This window comes from Zootoca vivipara, chromosome 6 (assembly GCF_965207765.1).
Source record: "Zootoca vivipara chromosome 6, rZooViv2.hap1.1, whole genome shotgun sequence".
NCBI lineage: Eukaryota > Metazoa > Chordata > Lepidosauria > Squamata > Lacertidae > Zootoca > Zootoca vivipara.
The window spans coordinates 16,872,114-16,896,436 of NC_142589.1; the positions used below are offsets into that span (position 1 = coordinate 16,872,114).

Genomic DNA, 24,323 nt, shown 5'->3' on the forward strand with positions numbered 1-24,323 from the left:
GAGAAAGGAAGGTGGTACATGTACAAAAATTAAACCAGGGAAAGCTAATCATATTTTAACCACACCAGCCCAAAAGTCTCTAGCTCTGCTAGAAAGTAAGTTATGGGGCAAAAAGTCAGGTACAGTGGTGCCTCGCTTAACGAAATTTCCGCTTAACGAAAGGTTTTTTATAGAGGAGGTTGCCTCGCTAGACGAATGCATTTTACGAAAAATTCGTCTAGCGAATCGCGGTTTCCCATAGGAATGCATTGAAATTCAATTAATGCGTTCCTATGGGCAAAAAAAATCCCCCCAAAAATCAATGCATTCCTATGGGATTCGCTAGACGAATTTTTCGTTATAAGAAAAGACCTGTGGAACGAATTAAATTCGTCTAGCGAGGCACCACTGTACTTTCAAAGAGACTTCTGTGAAATGAAAGAACCGTTAGTGTGGCCACCTTGTATATTTATCCTGGTACTGAGAAACGCTTCCAATTGTTCCTAGATTGCTTTTTAATCCTTTATATTTAGTTTTTATGTTGGAAGCCACCCAGAGTGCCTGGGGCAACCCAGTCAGGTGGGTGGAGTATTATTATTAATAATAATAATAATAATCTGCAACAGAGTGTGTGTGTGTGTGTGTGTGTGTCTGCAAGTAAAATCAACAGTGTGTGACCCCCACAATCAAGACTAGGAGGACATAGCTGACTTCCCATGGTAAACAAAAGGCTATTGGGAATGGCTGTTTCTCTAATGTTTATGTTTTGCCACCTGCTACAGCAGCCATGTTATGACTGGGGCTCCCAGCACATGCTCAAACTTCAAAATGTGCCTACTGGTCCAAAAAGGTTGGTGAGCCCTGCCTTATGGGTTAATCTGTTACTTCACAGGGTCATCAAATCAAAGCAACCCCCAAACTAAGAAAAAGGGCTCCAAGTCCACTTGTAGGGCAAGAAAGAGGCCCCACTGGTCCTCTCTTAACCAGACCCTCCAAGTGTCCCTATATAGGGAATATAAGAATATAGGGATGTCCCTGATTTAGAGAAGCCATCCAGGTTTCCGATTTGATCCCAGAATGTCCCACTTTTCCTTAGTATGTCCCTATTTTCATTGGAGAAATGTTGGAGGATATGGAGTTATCCAACCCCCAAGCTGTCTGAAGGCAATCCTGTATAGGGAAGGTTTTTTAAAATGTTAAATGTTTTATTATGTTTTTATGTATGTTGCTGGGGCAACCCAGCAAAATGTGTGGGATATAAAGAGTAAAATTATCATTATGGAATGGGACATCCCTATATTCACTGGAGTAATGTTGGAGGGTATGGTGTTAACTCAGAGAGCATCTGACAGGGGTCCCACTGAGGACAGCCATCCCTGCTGCAAAGTAAATAAAGGCTTCTTTTTTTATTTGTCCCTTAAAGAGGCGTGTCATGTTAATTTTTCTGAGATTGCCAAAAAACAAACTCTGGTGTACCAGGCACCGATCAGATGTGACTGAACCATGACTCCCATAATTCCTGACTGCTGAGCATGCTGGCAGGAGTTGATGGGTGCTGGGAGTCCAGCAACATCTGGAGGGCCACAGATGTTCCTCATCCCTGTCCGGTAAAGAGCCTAATGAAGTAGTCCTCTGACAGCTATATACTGGAAGTGACTTTATGCTTAAGTGGAGAGGTGATCATCTCCAAATTCTGCTTTTCATACTTCTGCAATATATTTTGAAAAGTTGTTGCTCACTATGCATTTGGACATTTCTGCGGATACCATAACGAAATTTTGCATGATGGTTCCCAAGTTCAAGGAGCAGGCGACATCTGAGGGCAGGCATAGGCAAACTTGGCCCTCCAGATGTTTTGAGACTACAATTCCCATCATCCCCGACCACTGGTCCTGTTAGCTAGGGATGATGGGAGAAAGCCTTGAAAAGTTTCAGGTCAGGTAGGACATCATACAAATGTGGCCAGAATTATATAACTACTAGTATCATGAAGCCCGTTAAATTAACGGGTGCTAGAACATATGGAGCAACTTTGGGGACATGCGCAGAGCTGACCGAGTGGCTCTCGCTTGACATTGCTCGCCCGCCGCCCATTGTTTAAAACACACGGGCGAAACCAGGATTTATGGGGGGGGGCAGGCTTTAGGTTTGGGGCGGGCAGAACCGAGTTACCTGCAATACAATTGGTCAGATGAGTATTATTATTTACTTGATTTTGGGGGGTGGAAGCTGCCCCGCCACCGCTTGTTGTTTAGTCGTTTAGTCGTGTCCGACTCTTCGTGACCCCGCTTGTTGTTTAGTCGTTTAGTCGTGTCCGACTCTTCGTGACCGCTTAAACAAACGAAACAAAACACCCCCAGGTGGGCCGTCTGGAGCGCTCTTACCAGGGAGTAGACCCCACAGAACACAGGGACTTACTCCTGAGTAAACGCGCACAGGCTTAAGCTGGGCTCAGTCCATAGCTGCCAAGTTATCCCTTTTTTAAAGGGAAATTCCATTATGCTGAATAGGCTTCCTCACGAGAAAAGGGAAAACTTGGCAGCTATGGCTCAGTCTCCTCCCCCCCCCACTTATTTTCGCTCCTCCGGCTCCCCCTCAGCGTGGCGCCCCGAGCAGCCGGGAGTCGAGAGGGAGGCGTCGACCCCGAGTGCCTTTCGCTTCCCTCCATTTCCCGGATATCAGCTCTGGCCCTGTCCCGGCAGGTGGCGGTGCTCCGTGTTGTGGTTCCGGGTTCCCTGAGCGCCTGGGGCCACAACGGCCGATGGTAAGCGCCGTCCTGGGCAGGCCGGAAGGCCCGTTAGCTGCTGCTAATATGCAAGTGTCTCTGCGCTCCAAGTCCTAACGGCTGTCCGTGGGGCACATGCGCAGTAGTGCAATCCCACAGACACACGGACTGGACGCAGAGACACTTGCATATTATTATAGAGGATATGGAGCCTAGCCAACTTTCGGAGTAGCCTTCAAGCCAATAATGCATTACACAGGAGGACTGCTGAAGCACAGGGGCGATCAGGTAGACTAGTTCCCTGGTGCTACAAGGGGGTCATGCCACTTTGTAAACAAAGGATAAGAATGCAGGCATTGACAGTTCTTTGCCAAGTGCGATTTGTACAGTACAAGCAGTTTGTAGGCCCAACAACCTAAAGAGAGAGGGCTTATTCTACAGTCCTACAGGACTTTGTAGAAGAATTAAGGCTTCCTACCCTACTAAAACAGGTGGCGCTGTGGTTAAACCACTGAGCCTAGGGCTTGCTGATCAGAAGGTTGGCGGTTCGAATCCCTGTGAAGGGGTGAGCTCCCGTTGCTTGGTCCCAGCTCCTGCCAACCTAGCAGTTTGAAAGCATGTCAAAATGCAAGTAGATAAATAGGAACCGCTACAGTGGAAAGGTAAACGGCATTTCCGTGTGCTGCTCTGGTTTGCCAGAAGCGGCTTTGTCATGCTGGCCACATGACCTGGAAGCTATACGCCGGCTCCCTCGGCCAATAATGTGAGATGAGCGCGCAACCCCAGAGTCGGTCACGACTGGACCTAATGGTCAGGGGTCCCTATACCTTTACCCTACTAAAAGGAAACTTTATGCAGCAGCTGCACTCTACAGAATGCTTTATAGACTAGCAAATAAAAACCATGTGTGTGTGTGTGTGAAAACAAACAGGTGCTACCTGGAAGAACAACGCAGTGACCCATTAAGGAAACCCAGATGTTGCTGAACTACAAGTAGCATGCTTGGTGGGGCTGATGGGAACAATGTCTGGAGGTCCAAATGTTCCCAAATCTGGGTTAGAGTATAAGACTATATCTGCATTCCTGCAGTCTTACATTCAAATCCCCAGAGTCTCAAAGCTCACTGAAGTGACCTAAGATCAGTCATTGTGTCTTCCTTAGCCTAACTTAACCCACAGAGTTCCTGTAAGGATAAAAGGGAGAGGGAGAGAAGAATTATTTGGGCCACCCTGAGTTCCTTGAAGGTAGCGTGTGATAGAAATACAATAAATATAGAAGTGTTAAGAAATAGGTCATTTTTCTCCCTCAGTAATTTCACTTGATGACAAAGATATTCAGGTTGTGCCTGCAGAGTGGAGGTCACATAATATACTATAGCACCACATAGAGGGTTCGAAATATTTCTGACTGCCATTTGCTCATGCTATCATTAATTGGCCAGAAGAACTAGATTACTCTGTAAGACGTCGGCCTGTAAATTACACAATTAAGAACTCACCATAACTCATATAACACAAGAGGACAGTGGGGCATTCAGAAAGCAGAACAAGAAAGCACTTTATCTCACCCTTATTCTTCCTTTTTGCAAATAACATGTTTTATTCAGTAGTTAACACACTAATGCTCAGGAACCCAAACATTTTTCCTCTTCAGCACACAGAATATGAGAATGCTAGCTAAAATACACTTTTTTATTTTATTCTTTCCATGTGTCTCTCTCTATCACAGTAATTTACCTTAAACCACACTTTCAAGACTTCACTACATTTGACCTTACACTGAGAGCGAGATGAAATAAACACAATAACATTGAGGTCACCCTGTAACATTTCAGCAAAGGCAGAACTTGATCTCAGTCAGGGGGAGGTTCTGTTTGCCATTAACTCCAGCGCCACCTACTGTTGGTCTCCCTGGCCTACTGCCCTACCAGACCCAATGGGCACCAGTCACCACTGCTGGTCTTGAAGAACTAAAGTAAAGTTTTGGATTTGCTGGACCATGCTATTTGTATAATCCAAATGCATAATAGAAACAATTCTTCTGAACGCACTGCAGACTCAAAATTTCCTGTTCCTGCTGCCAGTTTACCGAACTCTTACATAAGAGGTAAGAAACAGGAAACATTGCTGGCAATAGTCTAGAAAACACTAGACCAAGGTTTCAGTCTGCCCTTCCTCAAATTAAGTAACTTCCCAAAATGTATCCCAGTGTTGTTGTCTTAAGAGCATCAGGGGTTCTAAATTCATGTAACCACTGACTTTTGCAAACTTTAGAAGCCAGAATGGCGGCAAAGGAAAAAAGGGTTGGTTCTTCTATTTCAAGATAAAGTATGACTTCCAAAGTTCACTTCCTGATCTCAAAAGCAAGTCAGTGGCTCTGTTTGAACATCTTATTACATCTTGGTTTGAAATGGATATAATTTATAGAGTTAGAATAGTTTTGCTAACAATGGTTTGATGTAATATCTGAATTGGCAAACCAGTTATAGTCAAAGAATTTTTTCTGGAGTTAAGTTGTACAATAGAAGGAGTGCTGAGAGGATGAAAATCAAATGAGCAGTAGGCAGGCAAAACCATGGTTTGGGCTGCCCAACAGGCAAGCCACCCTTGAAATAAATTCAGTTTGCTCCACAGGCAGAGCTATGGCTGTAAATATGTCTTATCAAAGGAGTAACCACACAAACCTAGCACAAACCATGGTTTTCAATTCTGGTTTCCTATCTGATCTCAAACAATGTTTGCCTATTCAGACATCATGCCGAACCATCACTAAGCTTCCTTAACCATGGTTTGGCTTAAAGTCTGAAAAGAACCACCAACCCAGTTTGCTTGTAACGCAAAATCAAACCATGGCTTACCATGAATGAGCAAGCGTGCTAGTGCACAGAGAGAAAATCATGGCCATACTGCCAGAAGCTAAACCATGGTTTGATTTAACAATGTTTTGTCTGCACCTAGGCTCATGATTTGTTTTCTCCAAACAAACCATGAGCAATAAGCCAAGAATGAATTTTGGATACAGCTGTGGGTTTGTTTAGACATTTAATACAACCAAACAAACAAACATTATGCCATTACCAAAGCAGGACAGGTCTGAACACTTGTGAAATGCTGATAATCTGTCACCATTTTTACTTTGCCTTTCTGTAAAACTTGCACCCTTGTCAAAATGAAAAAAATCTGACAAATTTCCATCTTTGAACCGGCATTTACCAACAAAAACTGATGTATTTCGTCACAAGACCCTACTGCTTTTGCAGACAACAAGAAAGCAGTTATTCATCATATGAAGCCCTCTATGGGCACAGCCAACAGATGTCAGGAACGGGGGAAAAAATCCAGAGCCAAAAAGTTGGGGAAAGAAACTGAGCTGACTAGAAAACATAGTTATATACAGTTGTGTGGCTCTTTTCCACTTCTCTTGATTTATGTAACAATGAAAAATCCACCCAATAGTGCCAAAAGTTAAATTTAGATAAAACTCAAGTTTCTTCAATATCCAAGCTCATCCCTCAGCTCCACTCTATCTTCAAATCCCCATACCCCCATTTTCTCTCTCACCAACCCCTTCATCCCTGACCCCTCTTGCCCCATACGCCCACTTCTCTCTCACACCTTGCCACCTTTCCTCTCATCCCCTCCTAATTCACACACACACACCCCACTCTCCTGCCCCATACTTCCATTTTCCTTTCTCTCACTCACTAGCCCCTCATTCCTCCAGCCCTATACCCCTGCTACACTCACCAACCCCTCCTGCCCCATATCCCACTACATTCACCAGCCCCTCCTGCCCCATACCCCCAACACCCCACACTTACCGGTATCCTGCCCCATACTCCACAGCCCCTCCTGCCTCATAACGCCCACACGCTCACCAGTGCCTCCTGACTCCTGTCATTTACTTTTGCACTCCCACTCACCACCCGCTCCTACCCCATACCCCCCACACCCCACCTCCTGCCCCATATCCTCCAAGACTAACCAGCTTCTCCTGCCCCATGCCCCCCCATCCCATCCCACCCCTCCTGCCCCATAGCATCCACACTCACCAGCCCTTCCTGCCCCATGCCACTTTCCTTTCTCACTCTCCAGCCCCTCCTGCCCCACAGCCCCATTTCTGCCTGCGCCGGCCCCTCCTGCCCCGGCCCCTCCCCTTCTCCTCCTGCCTTTCTTGCCTCACCTCCATGCCCCCTTCCCCTCCTCTTGCACCTTCCTCACAGAGCTCCCCCTCGGCCCTCCTCTCTAGTGGGGCGCCCCCTCCCCCTCCGAACCCTGCCCTCCGGCCCCGCCCCCTCCGCCTCGCGTCACTCACTTTCTCACTCTCGCGCCAAGCGGCCCCGCCTCCGCCTCCTCCTCAGGTGCGCGAGGCCAACCCCCGCTCCCCGGCCTCAGAAGCCTGCCGCCCACCGGCAACTCCTCCAGCCCAGCGAGCGCGGCCAAGAGCGGCAACGACGGCGGCAGCGGCAACCTCCGCCAGGCACCACCTCCATCCTCCTCTGCCCGTCCCTCCTTCCTTCCCCTCAGGGAGGTAAAACCTGGTAAAGAGGGAGGAGCGGGACTGGAAGCGAGGAGAGCGCTTTTACGCATGCGCTCCTTCGGCGAAGAGGCCAAGGCCAAGCGAGCCCTGAGGGGCTTGAGGGAAGGGATTCGGTCCGTGAGGAGAGCATGCGCGGCTTGTGTTTGTGGCGGGCGCTTCTGTGGACGTGGGCCCGCAGACTTAGGAAAAGGTTAGAGCGGCGCGCAGGATTAGTTTCTGGGCTCTGTAGACACCCATATAAATTAAGGAAGAACCCCAGAATTTTAACGTAGGTGTTGTGATGATAATCATCATTATTATCGTTACAATTTATTACTCGCTCTTCACCCTAAGATCCCAGGACGGACTGCAACAATTTAAAACACAACGCTATTAAAACGTAATAATTACACAATACCAAAAAAAGAGTTTAAAACAAGCTTAAGATTACGGAAACATAACTCAAGTGGCACAGCGTGGTGTTGAATTTCCGGCAACCCAGAAACTCCGTATCCAGTCCATAAAGCGGGGCCACTCTACACTTTTCTTTCTCTATCGCTCAGAAGAAAAAGCTGCTCAAGTAAGAGCTTCTGCGCGCGCAAAAAGAGGCCTGCTCGAAAATAGAGCGAGGCCAAGCGACTTCAACGCGCGTGCGCAGTGTGTGCCAGTGGCCCCGCTGCGCGCCGCTGTGACAAGAAGGCGCTCTGCATAAGTTCAGATACAACCTGGTTTTCCTTGGGTTCTGCAGAAGTCTCACGGCCCACATCTCTCTCTCAAAACCTGAGGTGGGCTGTCCAACAAACAAAAGATGCGCAAATGGTCTTGTGTCGCCTTATAAGCGATATGGCAGTTTATTTTGGAATAAAGCTTTTGTGGGCCGCCCACAGTGCAATTCAGGATTCGAAGTGTAACATGTAAGAATGGAGACAAGAGAGCTCCCGAGTTTATGAAGAGTAAATCTCTTCCATCCCACTAAAGCAGCCCAGGATCATACCTTTGAAATTTATGAGGAGGAGGATACCAGCGAGGATACCAGTAAAGCGAGATGAGCGCTGCAACCCCAGAGTCATTCACAACTGGACTTAACAGTCAGGGGTACTTTTACCTTTACCTATGGTAGTGCATATGGAACTTGGAAATATTTATTAGAATGAGATCAAGCCTAGGAAGCAGCATGGAGGAAGGGATTCTTTTTTTCAAAACAAGGCAAGGTAGAAAAGGTTTCTGTGCTGTGAAAGGATTCGAATGAGCCTGTGTGTTTGTTAAAGAGTACTGGACTAGAACTGGGAAGAATCCAGTTCAAACTCACTGAGTGGCAACGGGCCACTCATTACTGCATTTTTTCGCTCCATAGGACGCACCTGACCATAGGATGCGCCTAGTTTTAAGAGGAGGAAAACAAGAAAAAAATATATTTTGCTTTCTTGAATTGTCCTAGGCATAGCAGCCAGCTCCTAGAGGCCTAGGTGCCTTTGCCCCCCCCCAAAATATATATTTGAGGAAGCTTCTTTTGTAAAGGGGGGATGCTCCATTTTTAAAAGGATCATCTCAAAGTTGTGCAGCTTTTTTGCAAATGGGAAAAGCCCCGTTTGCCCGGGGGGGGGGGTCAGCTCAGAGTTGTGCATCTTTTTTGCAAAGGGGGAAAGCTCGATTTTTTGGGATCAGCTCAAAGTTGTTGAGTTTCCTTGCAAAGGGGAAAATCCTATTTTTATGGGGTTCAACTCACAGTTCTGCAACTTCTCTAGGAAAGAGACCCATTTCTAATTTCCAGACAGATAATCTAATCCAGGGGTTCCCAACAAAATTTTCTCGAGGACCCCTCATCGAGCCGCTATTGTGACAAGGACCCCCATTAATTCCTAATCCTAAAATTAAAAAGTGAGAGCCAAATTAAGAGTCTTTTTTATACGTTTTTTACAGTTACAACAGAGTACTCCATCAGTATACAGTTAGTTTTAATTTTCAGTTCTTAATGAGATGAGTTAAATCTGTCCTTTGAGTTCATTATTTCTGAAATATTAGGTTCCAAACTTGAAACTTTCACTCTGAAATCTGACTGCAAATCTCTACCTGCCTACTAGTCAGCAGAAAATAACTTTTGGCTCCATTAGCACCTTTTTATTAAACAATTTTGGCTGAGTGAAACATATCCAGCGCCGTGGTGCGAAGATCCCTCCGGCGCCCCCCCCAAAAAAAAATTCCCAAGAATTGACAACCTTTTTTAGGCGGGGGACCCCCAAAGTTGTTGACCATTTTTAGGAAAGGTTCCCCAGAGAAGAAGCTGACAAGAAGCAGCGGGTGGAAATTAGCAAATGCTAAGGAAAGAAGGGGTGAAAGAGAGAGGGAGGGAGGGAGGGAGGAAGGAAGGAGTCAGAGAAATAAAGAGAGGGAGAGAGGGAGGGAGGGAGAGCCGCGCACAGCGCCCAAGCGGCTCTTGCTTTTCTTGCTGGTACAGCGAGCTGGGAGAAGGGACGGACTGACAGGAGCTCCCGTCCACCACCACCCCTCCCAGCTCGCAGCAAAGCAAGCGGAGAAGGCTTGGTAACTGGCAGCAGGGGGGAATGGGGCATCCCAAAAGTGCTCCTCCTGCCTTCCGTGCCTGTGTTCCAACGGAAGGCAGGCAGGGAAGGCAGGCGGCTCAGCCCGGGAGAGGCTGTTGCTTTTGCAAGCAGAGCTACAGCCTCTTCGGGGCTAGAGCGCCTGCATTCCATGGGCTTCTCCCACCCAGTCACCCCTCTGTGCAAAGGGGGCTGATTTGTAAGGCGCCCGCACTGCTCCCTCACTGACAGAGGGGGTAATACCACCACCCCAAAAAACAGTGGCCCCCTCTCTGGGGGTGGGCGGTGGAATGGGGTGGGGGAGGGGAAGGCGCAGCTGCTGAGGTGAAGAGGCGACCTCGCGCCCGCTTCAAAGCCTCCCACCGGGTCCTGAATTGAGGGAGCAGGGGCACCCAGCAGCGAGTCTGCCGCCCTCCGCCGACTCGGGAGTCTCATTGGGTCTCCTCGGAGGAGGCGGAGCCACGCCAAAAACTCCACAGAACAGCGTCTGGAGCTGCTGGCCACAGGCAGGGAGAGGGCGGGAAGGAGGCAAGCGAGCTCTGGGGCTTTCGGCGTGGCGCCTCCTCCTCTGAGGAGACCCAAGGAGACTCCCGAGTCGGCGGAGCGGATTGCTAGGGGCGCCACGCCGCGGCAACAGTGCGTGGCGCTCCTGCTGCGCGCGCGCTGCTCAGTACACACATCTTAGGGAGGTGATCTTGCGGACCCCTCTGGCATAGCTCGCGGACCCCTGGGGGTCCGCGGACCACTTGTTGGGAACCACTGATCTAATCAGCCAGTCACATGTCTCCCTCTGCAGACAACAATTGAGGCCTAGGCAAGGAGCCAGGAAGGGAGCTAGCTCTCTTATCTCCCTCCTGATCTTTTGCAATCAGCTGCTGAGCGGGTTCCTTTCTCTTTCCCACTTGTTAGCCTTTAGCTCTTTCTTAAAAAAAAAACACGATCTGCCTTTAGCCCCTAGGCAACTCTTAATCCCACGCTGGGCAAGAAGATTCATGCATTGCACAGGGGGTGGACTAAATGGTCCTCGTGGTCCCTTCCAACTCTATGATTCTATGTCTGTTATAACATGGGGAGGGGGAGCTGCATAGTGTTTTAAAAAAACCAAACTTTAAAGCAGATGTAGAGGAATCTTCATTTCCATTAGAGGAATGTGGTGATGAGGAAGGGGGTGATTGAGCCTTTGCACTGTTCTCCCAATCAAATACCCCCCCCACACACACACTCATACTCTCTGGCTAATAACAGGTGTCTGGGAAGGTAAAAATCCGCAAAATGGCACAGAAGGATGGGTCTTCGATTTAAACTAGCTCACTCCTCAAAAAACCAAACCATTAGAAAGATTTATTTAGGGTTAGGGTGAGATTTGGCATTTAAGGAGTCACTCCAGCTCAGAGTACCAGTATCTTTGAGCAAGGTGCTTGAGGGAGGAGAGGTGAACATGTATTTGTGTTCCCGTCAAGAGTTTCCACATGCTCCTATTGCACCAGCTTGGAGGAATCTGAATGAGGAAGTTCGTAAATGGTTGGGTGTGGGGGATAACACTAACCCAGTGCAAGCCAGATTCCTCAAGCTTGAGTAATATCAGAAATGCAGATAGCCTGTTTGCAAGAGAGGGCTTTTAAAAGTGGAAATCCCAACTGAAAGCAAGGCATTTTTATATTAACAGTACTTCTGATGGGGGCTTGAGACCTAGGGAGGCCATCTTGCCTAAAGCCAATTGCAGCCTTAACTGATGGGGTTGCAGTCAAAGCATCTAGAGGGCACCCAGTTGCTGAAGGCTGCATTAGTGTAACATCCGGTGCTATTTCCCTTTCGCAAAAGTTGGCTGGAATTTCGAAAAGTCGACTGAAAACAGGTCAACAAAGCCAGAGGTGGGCCCTGTCATGAGGTAGCTGCTTTAGTTTTGGGAATCGTGATGAGCTACTGATTGTCCTGGCCTTTGCATTATAATCCAGCAGGAGACTCCTGTTGTTCTGTGCAAGCCTGGATGGAACAAACATAGAAAAGAAACCCCATTCATTTCAAGTAGGCTTGTACACAGGTTAATGTCCTGGTCAATTTTGCCTTGTGTCAATGAGCATGAAGGAGGTGGAGGTGGGGACCCATTTGGATTGGAGAAGGGCTGTAACTTGCATGCAGAATGTCCCAAGTTCAATCCCCAGAATCTCAGTCCCCTGCCTGAAATTCTGGAGAGCTGCTGCCAGTTAGTGTCAACAGTACTGAGTTAGATGAGCCAATGGTTTGACTCAGTATAAGCCTGTGTTTTTTTCTGCATCAAGACTCCCAGAGAGCCAGTGTGGTGTGGTGGTTAAGAGCGGTAGACTCGTAACTCCGCTCCTCCACATGCAGCTGCTGGGTGACCCTTCTTTGAAGTCTCTCAGCCTCACTCACCTCACAGAGTGTTGTTGGGGAGGAAGGAAAAGGAGAATGTTAGCGCTTTGAGACTCCTTAGGGTAGTGATAAAGCGGGATATCAATTCCAAACTTTTCTTCTTCTTCCCAAATGCTTTGTACTAGCTCTTCATGAAGCATCTTTCATTTTATTTAAACAGACCTAATGCAAATTCCCCATCCTAGAAAAATAATTTTGATTCATGCTCCTGCCCTTCTCTTTCCAGCAAGCAACAAGGTCAATGTTACAACTGCTAAGAGGAAACATTTTTATATAGCCAATTTCTTTAGGACATCTACTGCTTTTAGGGGAAGGATGCCTCCCCCGCTTCCCTCAACCAAGGAGAGATGCATTTCTAGTGCAATGCACTTATTACTCGTACAAGGACCACCAGATGACCCGCTACGTTGATGACCTCCGCTGTTTGATGAACACTTATCCTAATTGATGGCGATTAGGGACAATGGCTCAGCAGACAAGCACACTCCTATTTTTAGAGAGCTCAATGGTTCTGTAGCCACCTCCAAAGGGTATGACCTTGGTAATGAACTTTGGGACGCTTGCTTGCTTACTTTCTGGAGCATGAGTGGTTACGTGCTAGTCCTGAACCTCGAGGCAATAATAATTAAGTAGTACTGGTTGTGCCCCAGAGAAGTGCTGGCACGTGGCCTCCCTGGGCATTTGCTGGAGCCCAAAAGAACCCACTGATGATGCCTGCCTTGGTCCACTCATCAAAAATATGTATGTCCCAGATTCTGAGCTGCCACATTTATTTCCCACGATCCCCAGACATCACTCTCAGGCATTGTTGGGAATTCCAGTGCAGCTACCCAGTGTAGAGCTGCTGTTGATACCAGGTCAGTGGCTGGTGGGAAACCAGCAAGCAGGACCTGAGCACACGAGCTCTCTTGCCTCCAGTGGGTTCCAGCAATTGGTAACCAGAAGCATTGCCACCTCCAACAGTGGAGGCAGAGCACAACCATCATGGCTAGCAGCCACTGAAGGCCTTATCATCCCTGAAGCAGATGGACCACTGGCTTGATCAAGCAAGGCAATTATTATGTGCTTATTTATCTAACCTTCCAATAAGTGCTGGTGATGCAGTGCTGATAATGTCTCTTTGAGGCATATGTTGTGGGTGTGCCCTGTGACATCTTCTTTTTGGTCAGCAGCAGTTGTTAATATTAACGTTGTTTTGGAAAAATCTTTCAGGTTTGTGGATCCCTGTGATGTGGGGGGGACAAGCAGACAGGCGACAAAAGGACCTTGCAATTGCTTTATGGTTGCAAAGAGCCTTGTGCTTCTATGTTGGGAGGCTAAACCCCAACCATCATTAGTAAATAGTCTAAAATGCTTATTGCCCTTCCTGCAATTTTGTTTGGGTATCTAATTGGGGGAATTGGACTGCTTTGATTAATAGATAGGTTTAAATTAGGATTCATTTTTACTGTTAATGGTAGCCAGCATTTCTTTTCATTCTGTTATATTTGCATATTATTAGTATTTTAAAACAGGATTAAATGCAGTTATGGCAGACAGGTTTAGTGCAACCTTTCTGAAAATAGAAACAACACTTCATTCCGTACCAGTTATAATAATAATATAATAATAATTTATTATTTATACCCCGCCCATCTGGCCGGGTTCCCCCAGCCACTCTGGGCGGCTTCCAACAAAACAGAAATTCTAAAATACAGAAATCCATCAAACATTAAAATACAGAAATCCATTAAACATTAAAAGCTTCCCTAAACAGGGCTGCCTTGAGATGCCTTCTAAAGGTCTGGTAATTGTTGTTCTCTTTGACCTCTAGTGGGAGGGCATTCCACAGGGTGGGTGCCACTACCGAGAAGGCCCTCTGCCTGGTTCCCTGTAACTTGGCTTCTCGCAGTGAGGGAACCGCCAGAAGGCCCTCGGAGCTGGACCTCAGTGTCCGGGCAGAACGATGGAGGTGGAGACGCTCCTTCAGGTATACCGGACCGAGGCCGTTTAGGGCTTTAAAGGTCAACACCAACACTTTGAATTGTGCTCGGAAACGTACTGGGAGCCAATGTAGGTCTTTCAGGACCGGTGTTATGTGGTCTCGGCGGCCGCTCCCAGTCACCAGTCTAGCTGCCGCATTCTGGATTAGTTGTAGTTTCCGGGTCACCTTCAAAGGTAGCCCCACGTAGAGCGCATTGCAGTAGTCCAAGCGAGAGATAACTAGAGCATGCACCACTCTGGAGAGACAGTCAGTGGGCAGGTAGGGACTCAGCCTGCGTACCAGATGGAGCTGATAAACAGCTGCCCTGGACACGGAGTTGACCTGTGCCTCCATGGACAGCTGTGAGTCTAAGATGACTCCCAGGCTGCGCACCTGGTCTTTCAGGGGCACAGTTACCCCATTCAGGACCAGGGAGTCCTCCACACCCGCCCGCCTCCTGTCCCCCACAAACAGTACTTCTGTCTTGTCAGGATTCAATCTCAATCTGTTAGCCGCCATCCATCCTCCAACCGCCTCCAAGCACTCACACAGGACCTTCACCGCCTTCACTGGTTCTGATTTAAAAGAGAGGTAGAGCTGGGTATCATCAGCATACTGATGGACACCCAGCCCAAACCCCCTGATGATCTCTCCCAGCGGCTGCATATAGATGTTAAAAAGCATGGGGGAGAGGACAGAACCCTGAGGCACCCCACAAGTGAGAGCCCAGGGGTCTGAACACTCATCCCCCACCACCACTTTCTGAACACGGCCCAGGAGGAAGGAGCGGAACCACTGCATGACAGTGCCCCCAGCTCCCAAGCCCTCTAGACGGTCCAGAAGGATGTTATGGTCGATGGTGTCAAAAGCCGCTGAGAGATCCAGCAGAACAAGGAAACAGCTCTTACCTTTGTCCCTAGCCCGCCGGAGATCATCGACCAGTGCGACCAAGGCAGTTTCAGTCCCATGATGAGGCCTGAATCCTGACTGGAAGGGATCCAAATGGTCCGCTTCTTCCAGGCGTGCCTGAAGTTGTTCAGCAACCACTCGCTCAATCACCTTGCCCAAGAATGGAAGATTTGAGACTGGGCGATAGTTGGCCATATTGGCCGGATCTAAAGATGGTTTTTTAAGAAGCGGTTTAATAACCGCCTCTTTCAGCGGGTCTGGGAAGGCTCCCTCACGGAGAGAAGCATTTACCAACCCGCGAAGCCCATCGCCCAGCCCTTCCCGGCTAGCTTTTATAAGCCAGGATGGGCAAGGATCAAGGAGACAGGTGGTTGGTTTCACTCGTCGAAGCAGCCTGTCCACATCCTCGGAGGTAACAGATTGAAATTGATCCCACAAAACTTGACTAGACAGGACTCTAGCACTCCCCTGCCCCGGCCCTGCTCCCACGGTGGAGTCTACCTCTTCCCGAATCTGAGCGACTTTATCTGCAAAAAACTTTGCAAAATCATTGCAGGAGATCATGTGGCCCGTACTGGGCCCGGATGGAGCAGGTGGTTCCGCTAAATTGCGAACCACCTGGAAGAGTCTCCTGCTGCTGTTTTCTGCAGATGCGATGGAGACGGTGAAGAAGGTCCTCTTCGCCGCCGCCATTGCCACTTGGTAGGCTCGAAGTTGAGCTCTAGCCCGTGTCCGGTCTGATTCAAAATGAGTTTTCCGCCACCGGCGCTCTAGCCGTCTCAATGACTGTTTCATCGCCCTCAGCGCCGGGGAAAACCACGGGGCTGTCCGGGCTCCATGCAATCTGAGAGGGCGCTTCGGAGCCAGACAGTCAATAGCGCTGGTTAACTCCGCATTCCAGCGGGCCACCAGGGAATCAGCTGAAAGGCCATCGACATGGGATAAAACATCCCCTACCACTCTCTGGAAGCCAATTGGATCCATTAAGTAGTGGGGGCGGACCATCCGAATCGGTCCCACCTCCCTGCAGAGGGGAAGGGTTGTGGAGAAGTCCAGTTGCACCAGAAAGTGATCTGACCATGGCACTTCTTTTGTTTCGCTTTTACTTAATGTCAGATCACCAACATCCATAGAGGTAAACACCAAGTCCAAGGCATGTCCGCGGCTATGAGTTGGGCCAGACTTATTCAGGGACAGCCCCATGGTGGCCATGCTTTCCACGAAGTCCCGAGCGGCACCTTGTAAGGTCGTATCGGCATGGATGTTAAAATCCCCTAAGACAACCAAGCTAGGTGTCTCCAGGAGCACATCCGACACGACCTGAAGCAGCTCGGGCAGGGAATCCTTGGTGCAGCGGGGAGGTCGGTACACCAAAAGGAATCCTGTACTGCCCCTATTGCCCAACTTCCAGAACATGCACTCAGAAAACTCAGTCTTACCAATAGGACGCCTGGTGCAAACTAATGACTTCCTAAAAATCACTGCAACCCCCCCTCCCCGCCCAGATGGCCTGGGTTGCTGTGCATAAGAGAAACCTGGTGGGCAAGCAGCGCCAAGAACGGGCCCATCGGCTTCATCCAACCAGGTCTCTGTCACACATGCCAGGTCAAATCCTCCATCCACAATCAGGTCGTGAATGGCAGTGGTCTTATTCATCATCGACCTGGCATTGCACAGCAGCACCTTCAGGTCATGTGGGTATCCCTTGCTGATTCCAATATCCGTCCGGTCAGGACCAGACCCGGAGGCAGGGATAGTCCTCAGACAACGACTAAGTCTGCCTCCTCGGTAATGACATGGTCTGGTCTTAGCGTAACTCCTCCTCCTACCCGTGACCACTGAGATCGGTTGTCCCAGTGCATCACCCCCTGTGGAATCTGCCCCAGCCATTTTGCTTGCTGGGACCCCCTCCCGGGCAGCCCTGACCCCTCCCCTTAAAAACAAAATAAAACCTCTGTAAAAAACAGCAAGAACAGAAAAAAGAAAAACACAAAAAACACAATAAAACCAAAAACAATAAAAATTACAAATACACTAAAATTTAACAGATTCCCACACCCAACTAAAAAGCCCTCCCTAAAACCTATGTAAATCAAAAAATACAGTAAAACAACACAAAGACCGAAAATTACAAACTAAAATTGACCCCTCCCCTTAAAATCAAATTTAAAACCAATACAGAAAACAGACTAATACAATAAAACAATACAAACAAAGACAGAAAATTACAAACTAAAATTAACCCCTCCCCTTAAAATCGAATTTAAAACCAATACAGAAAACAAACTAACAAACTAAACGATAAACAACAAAAACCAAAAACAATAAAAGTTACAAACACATCAGAATTACAAGCCCCAGGTGGAAGTGTGCTTCAGGGGGAGCAGTCCTCCCAACCACTCCCTGGCAGAGTTGCACTTATTTCATAAGACTGGCAAGAACATCGGAGCCAAGTTAAGAAGGGATTTAATCCGAAAGAAACATTATTAGGGGCAGTTGTAAGCCAAGATTTGGTGGTCGGACAAATCTTGTAGGAAGCCGTAACGGGAAAAGGTCAGGATGTCTCCCATAATGGTCCTATCGGAAAGCCACTTTTCATAGACTTTCACTGTTAAAACTTTTTCAATACAGGGTGGGGAGACCAAATTAGGCCAATAGAAAAGTTCGGGACTCTCAAAAAAGGAAGCACTTCACACACAACGCATAATGAAAATGATACTCACTTCTCACAAGACACGCTGACAGCTTTCAAGGGCGATTAAACCTTTATTTAGTGTGTGTATCTATATACTGCCTTTAGGAACATAGGAAGCTGTTGTATAGTGATTCAAATCATTGGTTCATCTAACTCAGTAATGTCTACATTAACTCGCAACAGCTCACCAGGGGTTCAGGCAGGGGACATTCCCAGCCCAGCCTGGAGATGCCAGGGATTGAACCTGGGGCCTTCTGCATGCAAAGCAGATGCTTGGCCACCGTTGAAGTCCTTCCCTGCTCCCATTTCCACAAGTACTTGGAGAATATTCACTCCTGGAATTTATAAAGGACATCCCACCCGTTCTCCAAAGGGGCTCATTCCTTGAAATGAGGGTTGAAACTGGGAAAAAATTAAAATGGAGAAATCATGCTTTAGAAGAGAGAGTCCTGCTTTTTGCTGGATCCTAGAAAACTGGGTTGAATTCTATTTCCCCTGTATTTATGCTAAATGATGCTGTTTTCATCTGCCATCTATCAGAAACAGATATTTGAGAGGCTGCAAATGTACTGAACATCAATAGCTTTGCTTTGATTGTCTCTCCCCTTTCATCGCCTCTCTCCTCACAGATTAATATTCTTTTCATTTATACCTATTTTTATCCCTGCCAGGTCCAGATGGCCGAGATCACAGATGCGTTAGAAATCCTACCCAAATAAGAAAAAGCTGCTCCTCCCCGGTTTGACCAAAACCAAAAGGGTGACCAAAACCAAAAGGGATGGGGGAAGAGTCCAAAAGAAAGCAAAATATAATAAAACCTCTTACCTTACCTTTATTGCCTCCTGGTTTCTAAAAGAAGCAGGAAAGGCTTTGCTCAAAATCCTTGCTGCTAAGTAGAGTCAAGAAAAAAGGATTAGGTGCTTTGACTTAGCCCTGCCCAAGAGTTTAGATAAAATACCCCAGATAAAATGACTAATCAGGGTGCCTAGTCCTCCCCCCCAAATAATTTTTTAAAAAAGCTTTTTCATGATACAATACAATAAAAACAAACTAAAAGAAAGGAATGAAGGGAAAATGGAAGGAAAAAATGCAAAGCCCTCTCTCAAAGGTAGATCTTAACCCTTGTCTCACACAGAAAGGGGCGAACCCTCCTGGCTCTCACCTGGGAGTTTCCCTTCCTTCTTTCCAATCTCCCAGCCTTGGAGATCTTCCCTTCCTCTCACTCAGGGTCTTTCACGAACCACTATCACCTTCATGTGTATAATCCCCTCAGTGACCCAGAGTAGAGATTGTTCTGTTCTGGATGTGGGGGAAATGTTGGAAGAAAAATACAGAATTGTTTCACAAGTGCCACCCTTGAAAACCCAAATACTGGCACACTGTTAAGAAATACTGTGCATTGGCATCCCCTAGTGGCATAAGGGAGCAATCGCAACCTCACCTGTCTTGTAGTAAAAGGAAGCCGGAATCTTGTGGCAGCTCATGCCATAAAGCACATCCAACACACATTTAAAGCACCTTGCTTCTCCCCCCAAAATCCATGGAACTTCAGTCCTGTCCCTTGTCCCACCAGAGCTACAATTCCCTGCACCCTTAGCACACTATAGTTTCCCGGACTCTTTGGGGGAAAGTCACACACTTTAAATCTGCACTGAATGTGCTTTTAATGTGTGGTGCAGACTGTTCCCACAACCCTAACCAGAAGTAAATACTATCTGAGTTTCCCTGAGGCATACTCCCCAGGAATGTGGGGTTAGGATTTCAGCGTAATCAAGGTTTTGGAGCATCTTATGTTCTTATTTAAAACATAAGAAGAGGTCTGCTGGATCCATCTTGTCCAGCACTGTTTTTTCCACAGTAGCCAACCAGATTCCTCTGGGAAGCCCACAGGCATTTGTGAACGAGAGTCATACGACAACATCAAATTCATCTTTATTTGAGAAGCTATCCTTTCTTTAAAAAATAAAAAAGACAACTGCTATACTCCAACTGGGCAGCAGGTGGCAGAAGCAGCTGCTGTTTTGCCTTTGATCCCCACCCACAAGGCAGAGCCCAGCGGCACAAGTTCCACATCATTGCTATTTACAGCCGGAGGCAGCTCCTCCCTGCCACCCACCCTCCCATGCAGGATCTCTGCAGTATGAATAAGAAAGCGTATCAGCAGTGCAGACCGCAGGCATAGCGGAGCAGCCTTTGCCCTGTCACATGTGAGCGTCATAGAGCAGGTGGGGGGCGGGACCTTTGTCCCGCCAGAGGAGCACACATTCAACTCATTGCTCCACCTACTTTTGCCTCTAGCCTTCCCGGTCACTGGCATGTGGCCCTCAGGTGGTTGCCAAGAAGGGAATGCGGCCCTTGGGCTAAAAAGCTCCCCCCCCCCCGCTTAAGAATCTCTGCGACAATAATAATGAACTAGATGAACCAGTGGTCAGATTCTGTATAAAGCATCTATTTCTTCCCTAGAGAGGAAGAGTAGTTGTTTAGTCCTGTCCGACTCTTTGTGACCCCATGGACCAGAGCACACCAGGTCCATGGGGTCACAAAGAGGGGAAGAGTAGGGTGGAGCTTTAAAGGGCAGGTGAAGAATCATGGGCTCCAATGTAATCTTTGAACCCATGCATTGTAAAAAAATAAATGCCTGGTTGTGGTTGTTGTTGTTGCTGTGTATGGTACCTGGGGTGTTAGGGGATGGGTAACACCTTCTGGTGGGAGACATGTTATGCTGTTTCTGGGGTAGTTTGTCCACCTTTGGTCCCCACCCTGCACTCAGCTCTCACCTGTGGCTCCAAAAAGCTGTCGGCATGCGACAGCGGCCACACCCTGGGAACAGCTTCAACTGGCTGGCTAAACCAGATGTGGGTAGCTGATGGGTCTCAAACCCTTGGTGAGCTTGGGACTTCCCCTGCGTGCAAAGACAGGCTCTGGCAAATTGAGCAGATGAGACCAATACAGTGGTACCTCTAGTTGCGGACACGATCCGTTCCAGGGTGCTGTTCGTACCCTCAAAAGTCTGCAACTAGAGAGGCACTTCTGCGCAAGCACGATGGAGTGCTTCTACATATGTGCAAAGCACACATAATGCTTCTGTGCGTGCGGCGAAACCCGGAAGTATACACTTCCGGGGTTGCCGCGTTTGCAACCCAAAAAGCTGCAATGTGAAGCAAACGCAACAAGAGGTATGACTGTAGTGGGTCCAACAGTCAAGAAGGTGGTTTCTCCAGAAGGGGTTCATCAGTCTCTCTATTTCTTTCTCTCTCTCTCCCTCTCCCTCTTCTCTCTGTGTGTAAAATGCTCAAAGCAGTTTCCATTTTCTTAAGGTGCAAAATAGCACCAATACAGAAATTCAATGCACAGCAATTTAGTGGAAACCACAAATCACAATTCAAAAACTATTCAAAACAAGCTTGTAAGACCAAGTAATACTAAATAATCAGTATCAGTATTAAACCATTCAACAGACCAATCCATTATAAATATTGCATCAATATAATCAGCACCATCAAAATGGCAAATGGGGGGGGGGTATTGAATTACGATAGTTATGTCACCAAAATGGGACTAGTAAAAAACGAGGGGGGGGGTTCACTGCTCGGGGAAACCCCAAGGTTTGCAGAAGTAGGCAGGGAGAAAATAAGGGAAGGACCAAAGAGGGGAGGAAACGAATATACAACTCAAAACAGTCAGCTGAGAATGCTTAGTGACCATGAGATGCTGAACATCTGATTAGGGTGTGTCAATGATGGGAAACTAGGGAGAGGAAAATGTAATGGAGTGTCCTGGAAGAGGCGCATGGCTAGCTGGCTGGCATGTTGAACAGGAATACTCCACAATGCAGGCAGGCCCTGCTTGTACATCTATGACATATTTCAACATATAGAAAATGTGCAGGATTGTGCCATGTGTCTTGCTCAATGCCAGCAACCTGTGGGCAGAGACTTCTCTGCTTCTGCTTTATAAAGTGCTGTGGAAGCACCCCTCCCCCAAAGTGTGGGGCAAAAACCAGGCCAACACTATTCCTCCCTGTCTCCCATCCCCCAGGAGAAATGACCTGACCTTTTAACTCCTGTTTAGGAGTCAGGGCTGCCTAGCCATTCAAGCACAAAAGAGGCCCTAAATAATGTATCAAGAGCAGCTGCCAGCAATGCTTTTGATGCCCATTGGTTCTGAAGGAGCTGGAAACCTCAGCTTCTGCCCAAGCAGTGGCTGGTAGCTGCTCCTGGGAGAATCCTCCATCCCACTCAAAAGGACCCAAGTCTGGCTCCGTCTTGTCTTCTCAAGTTTAATTAAGCATCTTTGCAGCAGAGTCCAGCCTCTATGGTTTGTGCCATCTCCAAACCCGCTTACCAAGGTGCCAGCCCCTCCTTCCTTTTTCAGCTCTTGATTTGTGCTTTGGCCTGGCCTGGCCTGCCAAACTCCTGAGTCAGGCCCTTTGGTCCATCTTAGCTGAGTAATGTCTACAGTGATTGGCAGCAGCTCTCTAGGATTACAGACATTAAGCCTTTGCCAGCCTACCTGGAGATGCCAGGGATTGAACCCGAGACCTTCTGTGTACAAAGCAAATGTTCTGCCTCCGAGCTACAGCCATGCACTATTTTAACAAACCTGCAATGCACATAAAGCTATTACAGTTGCGGGAACTGTGCTGTCTGTTTAGTTCAACTACTGGAATCAGGCTCCCCACTGGGTAACTAACAGCCTTATTAACTGGGCTTTACAGTGTTTTTTTAAAAAAACAAAAACCAGTTTTCTTTCCTCAACTTTCAGGAAACAAACCAAACCAGAATAATAATAAAAAACATAGTTAAGCAGCGAGTGTTGTTTCTAATGCTAGTTGTACTCAAAATAGGCACATTGAAATTAATGGGCATAACTAACTTATGTCCACTGATTTCAGTGGGTCTACTACTGTAAGTTAGGGACCCAGGTGGCGCTGAGGTTAAACCACAGAGCCTAGGGCTTGCTGATCAGAAGGTCGGCGGTTCGAATCCCTGTGACGGGGTGAGATCCCGTTGCTTGGTCCCAGCTCCTGCCAACCTAGCAGTTCAAAAGCACGTCAAAATGCAAGTAGATAAATAGGAACCGCTACAGCGGGAAGGTAAACAGCGTTTCCATGTGCTGCTCTGGTTTGCCAGAAGCGGCTTTGTCATGCTAGCCACATGACCTGGAAGCTATACGCCGGCTCCCTCGGCCAATAATGCGAGATGAGCGCGCAACCCCAGAGTCGGTCACAACTGGACCTAATGGTCAGGGGTCCCTTTACCTTTACCTTTACTACTGTAAGTAGAAGTTAGAAACACAGGAAGCTGCCAATGCACTGAATCATTAGGGCATTTAGCACAGCATTGTCTACACTGACCGGTGGCAATATTCCAGGGTTTTCCTGCATGAAAAGCAGATGCCCTACCACTGAGCGGCAGCCCCAAGTTAGCTCGATGCAACCCTGAACGTTCATCACATAACCTGCATTGACCATACCTTTCGGATGCCCTTTCCTTTGCCCAGTCTGGTATTAATAAAGTAGGTCTCTGGGAGACACTTTAAGGAGCAGGATGCTCAATCCAACCTCTGCAGCTTCTTGAGAAGTCTTTTCAGTAGGGGGCATATCTCTCATGGGAAATCAATGCCCAAAACTCAGCAGCAAAACATTCAAGAGGGCAAGAAGAGGGAGTGGGGAGGTGCGTGTGGCTGACGTTTTGCTGGTCTGAGTCATCCCTCTTTAATAATGGAGTTACGTGTTTTCTTATTCGAACTTGTCTCCCAGGTTCACTACGGTGCTTTAATTGGTTTCCAGAAGGATTGATTTCTCTGCAGGTTGGGGGCTGGGAAACCAACCAACTGGAAAGTAGCAACTAAATTTGTAACATTTTAAATTCTTGATAGATCGCTGGAATCGTACGTAGTAGCACATTTGCCTTTTGACAGCTTCCTTGTTAAGATTATTTGATGTATGCTCTTCTTCGTAGGGGCTGGGTTACAAATGTGTTTTTCTAGCCCAGTAAAACTGTCGACTTGAGGCAGTGCTGCCTATTGCGTATTTGGACTGGTTAGAGTAGAAGGCAAGGAGGCCCAGAAATAGGGTGTGGGAGCTAGACACAATGACAAAGCCAACCCATTTTAGTTTAGTCCCCATCCTCTCCCTGCTGAGTTCTGCAAGGGGAACTCAAGAGACTAAGGCAGTAGTACCGGCTGGGGTTGGCAGTGTCCCAATTGCCTAAATCAGTGGTTCCCAACAGGTGGTCCGGGGACCCCCAGGGGTCCGCGAGCTATGCCAGAGGGGTCCTCAAGATCCTATTAGAATAAAAAAATATATTAACTATATTTCGTATGATAACAGATTTTTTGTTTTGGCCGCTTCCTGCATGAGCAGAGTCTAGCGCAAAACTAGAATTCGATAGAGGCAGTAGTTCTGCTGTATGCCGCAAGGACTACAAGAAACTTGGAGATAAGGCAATGAAAAAGATCCTTCCATTTGCAACCACATATCGGTGTGAGCATTTTCTTCCATGTGTTTCATGAAAAAACAAATATAGGAATCGACTCGACATGCGGTTGGATTTCAGAGTGAAAGTTTCAAGTTTGGAACCT

At 47.6% G+C, this 24,323-nt stretch overlaps 1 protein-coding gene and 1 long non-coding RNA gene across 4 annotated transcripts in view; both read right to left on the bottom strand.

Annotated features, from left to right (window-relative positions):
* The window catches only part of NADK (NAD kinase), a 42,767-nt gene extending 35,400 nt beyond the window's left edge, over positions 1-7,367 (bottom strand). The window contains exon 1 of one of the 3 annotated variants that reach the window (XM_035117959.3): positions 7,019-7,367. Coding sequence is in view for 1 of the 3 variants with exons in the window: in XM_060276188.2 (XP_060132171.1) it covers positions 6,887-6,892 (6 nt within the window). In the remaining 2 variants the exon portion in view is untranslated. Of the gene's footprint in view, positions 1-6,755; positions 6,772-6,886; positions 6,946-7,018 lie in introns of those variants that run through there. The other 2 variants (XM_060276188.2, XM_035117958.3) reach the window with 2 other exon arrangements.
* A 4,282-nt stretch (positions 7,368-11,649) lies between these two features.
* Positions 11,650-19,033, bottom strand: LOC148685259 (uncharacterized). The gene is made up of 3 exons (XR_015950453.1): positions 18,901-19,033; positions 18,569-18,627; positions 11,650-11,763 (listed from the first exon to the last, which is right to left on the bottom strand). It is a non-coding gene; the product is annotated as an uncharacterized LOC148685259 (long non-coding RNA).
* Between the last annotated feature and the right edge of the window lie 5,290 nt (positions 19,034-24,323).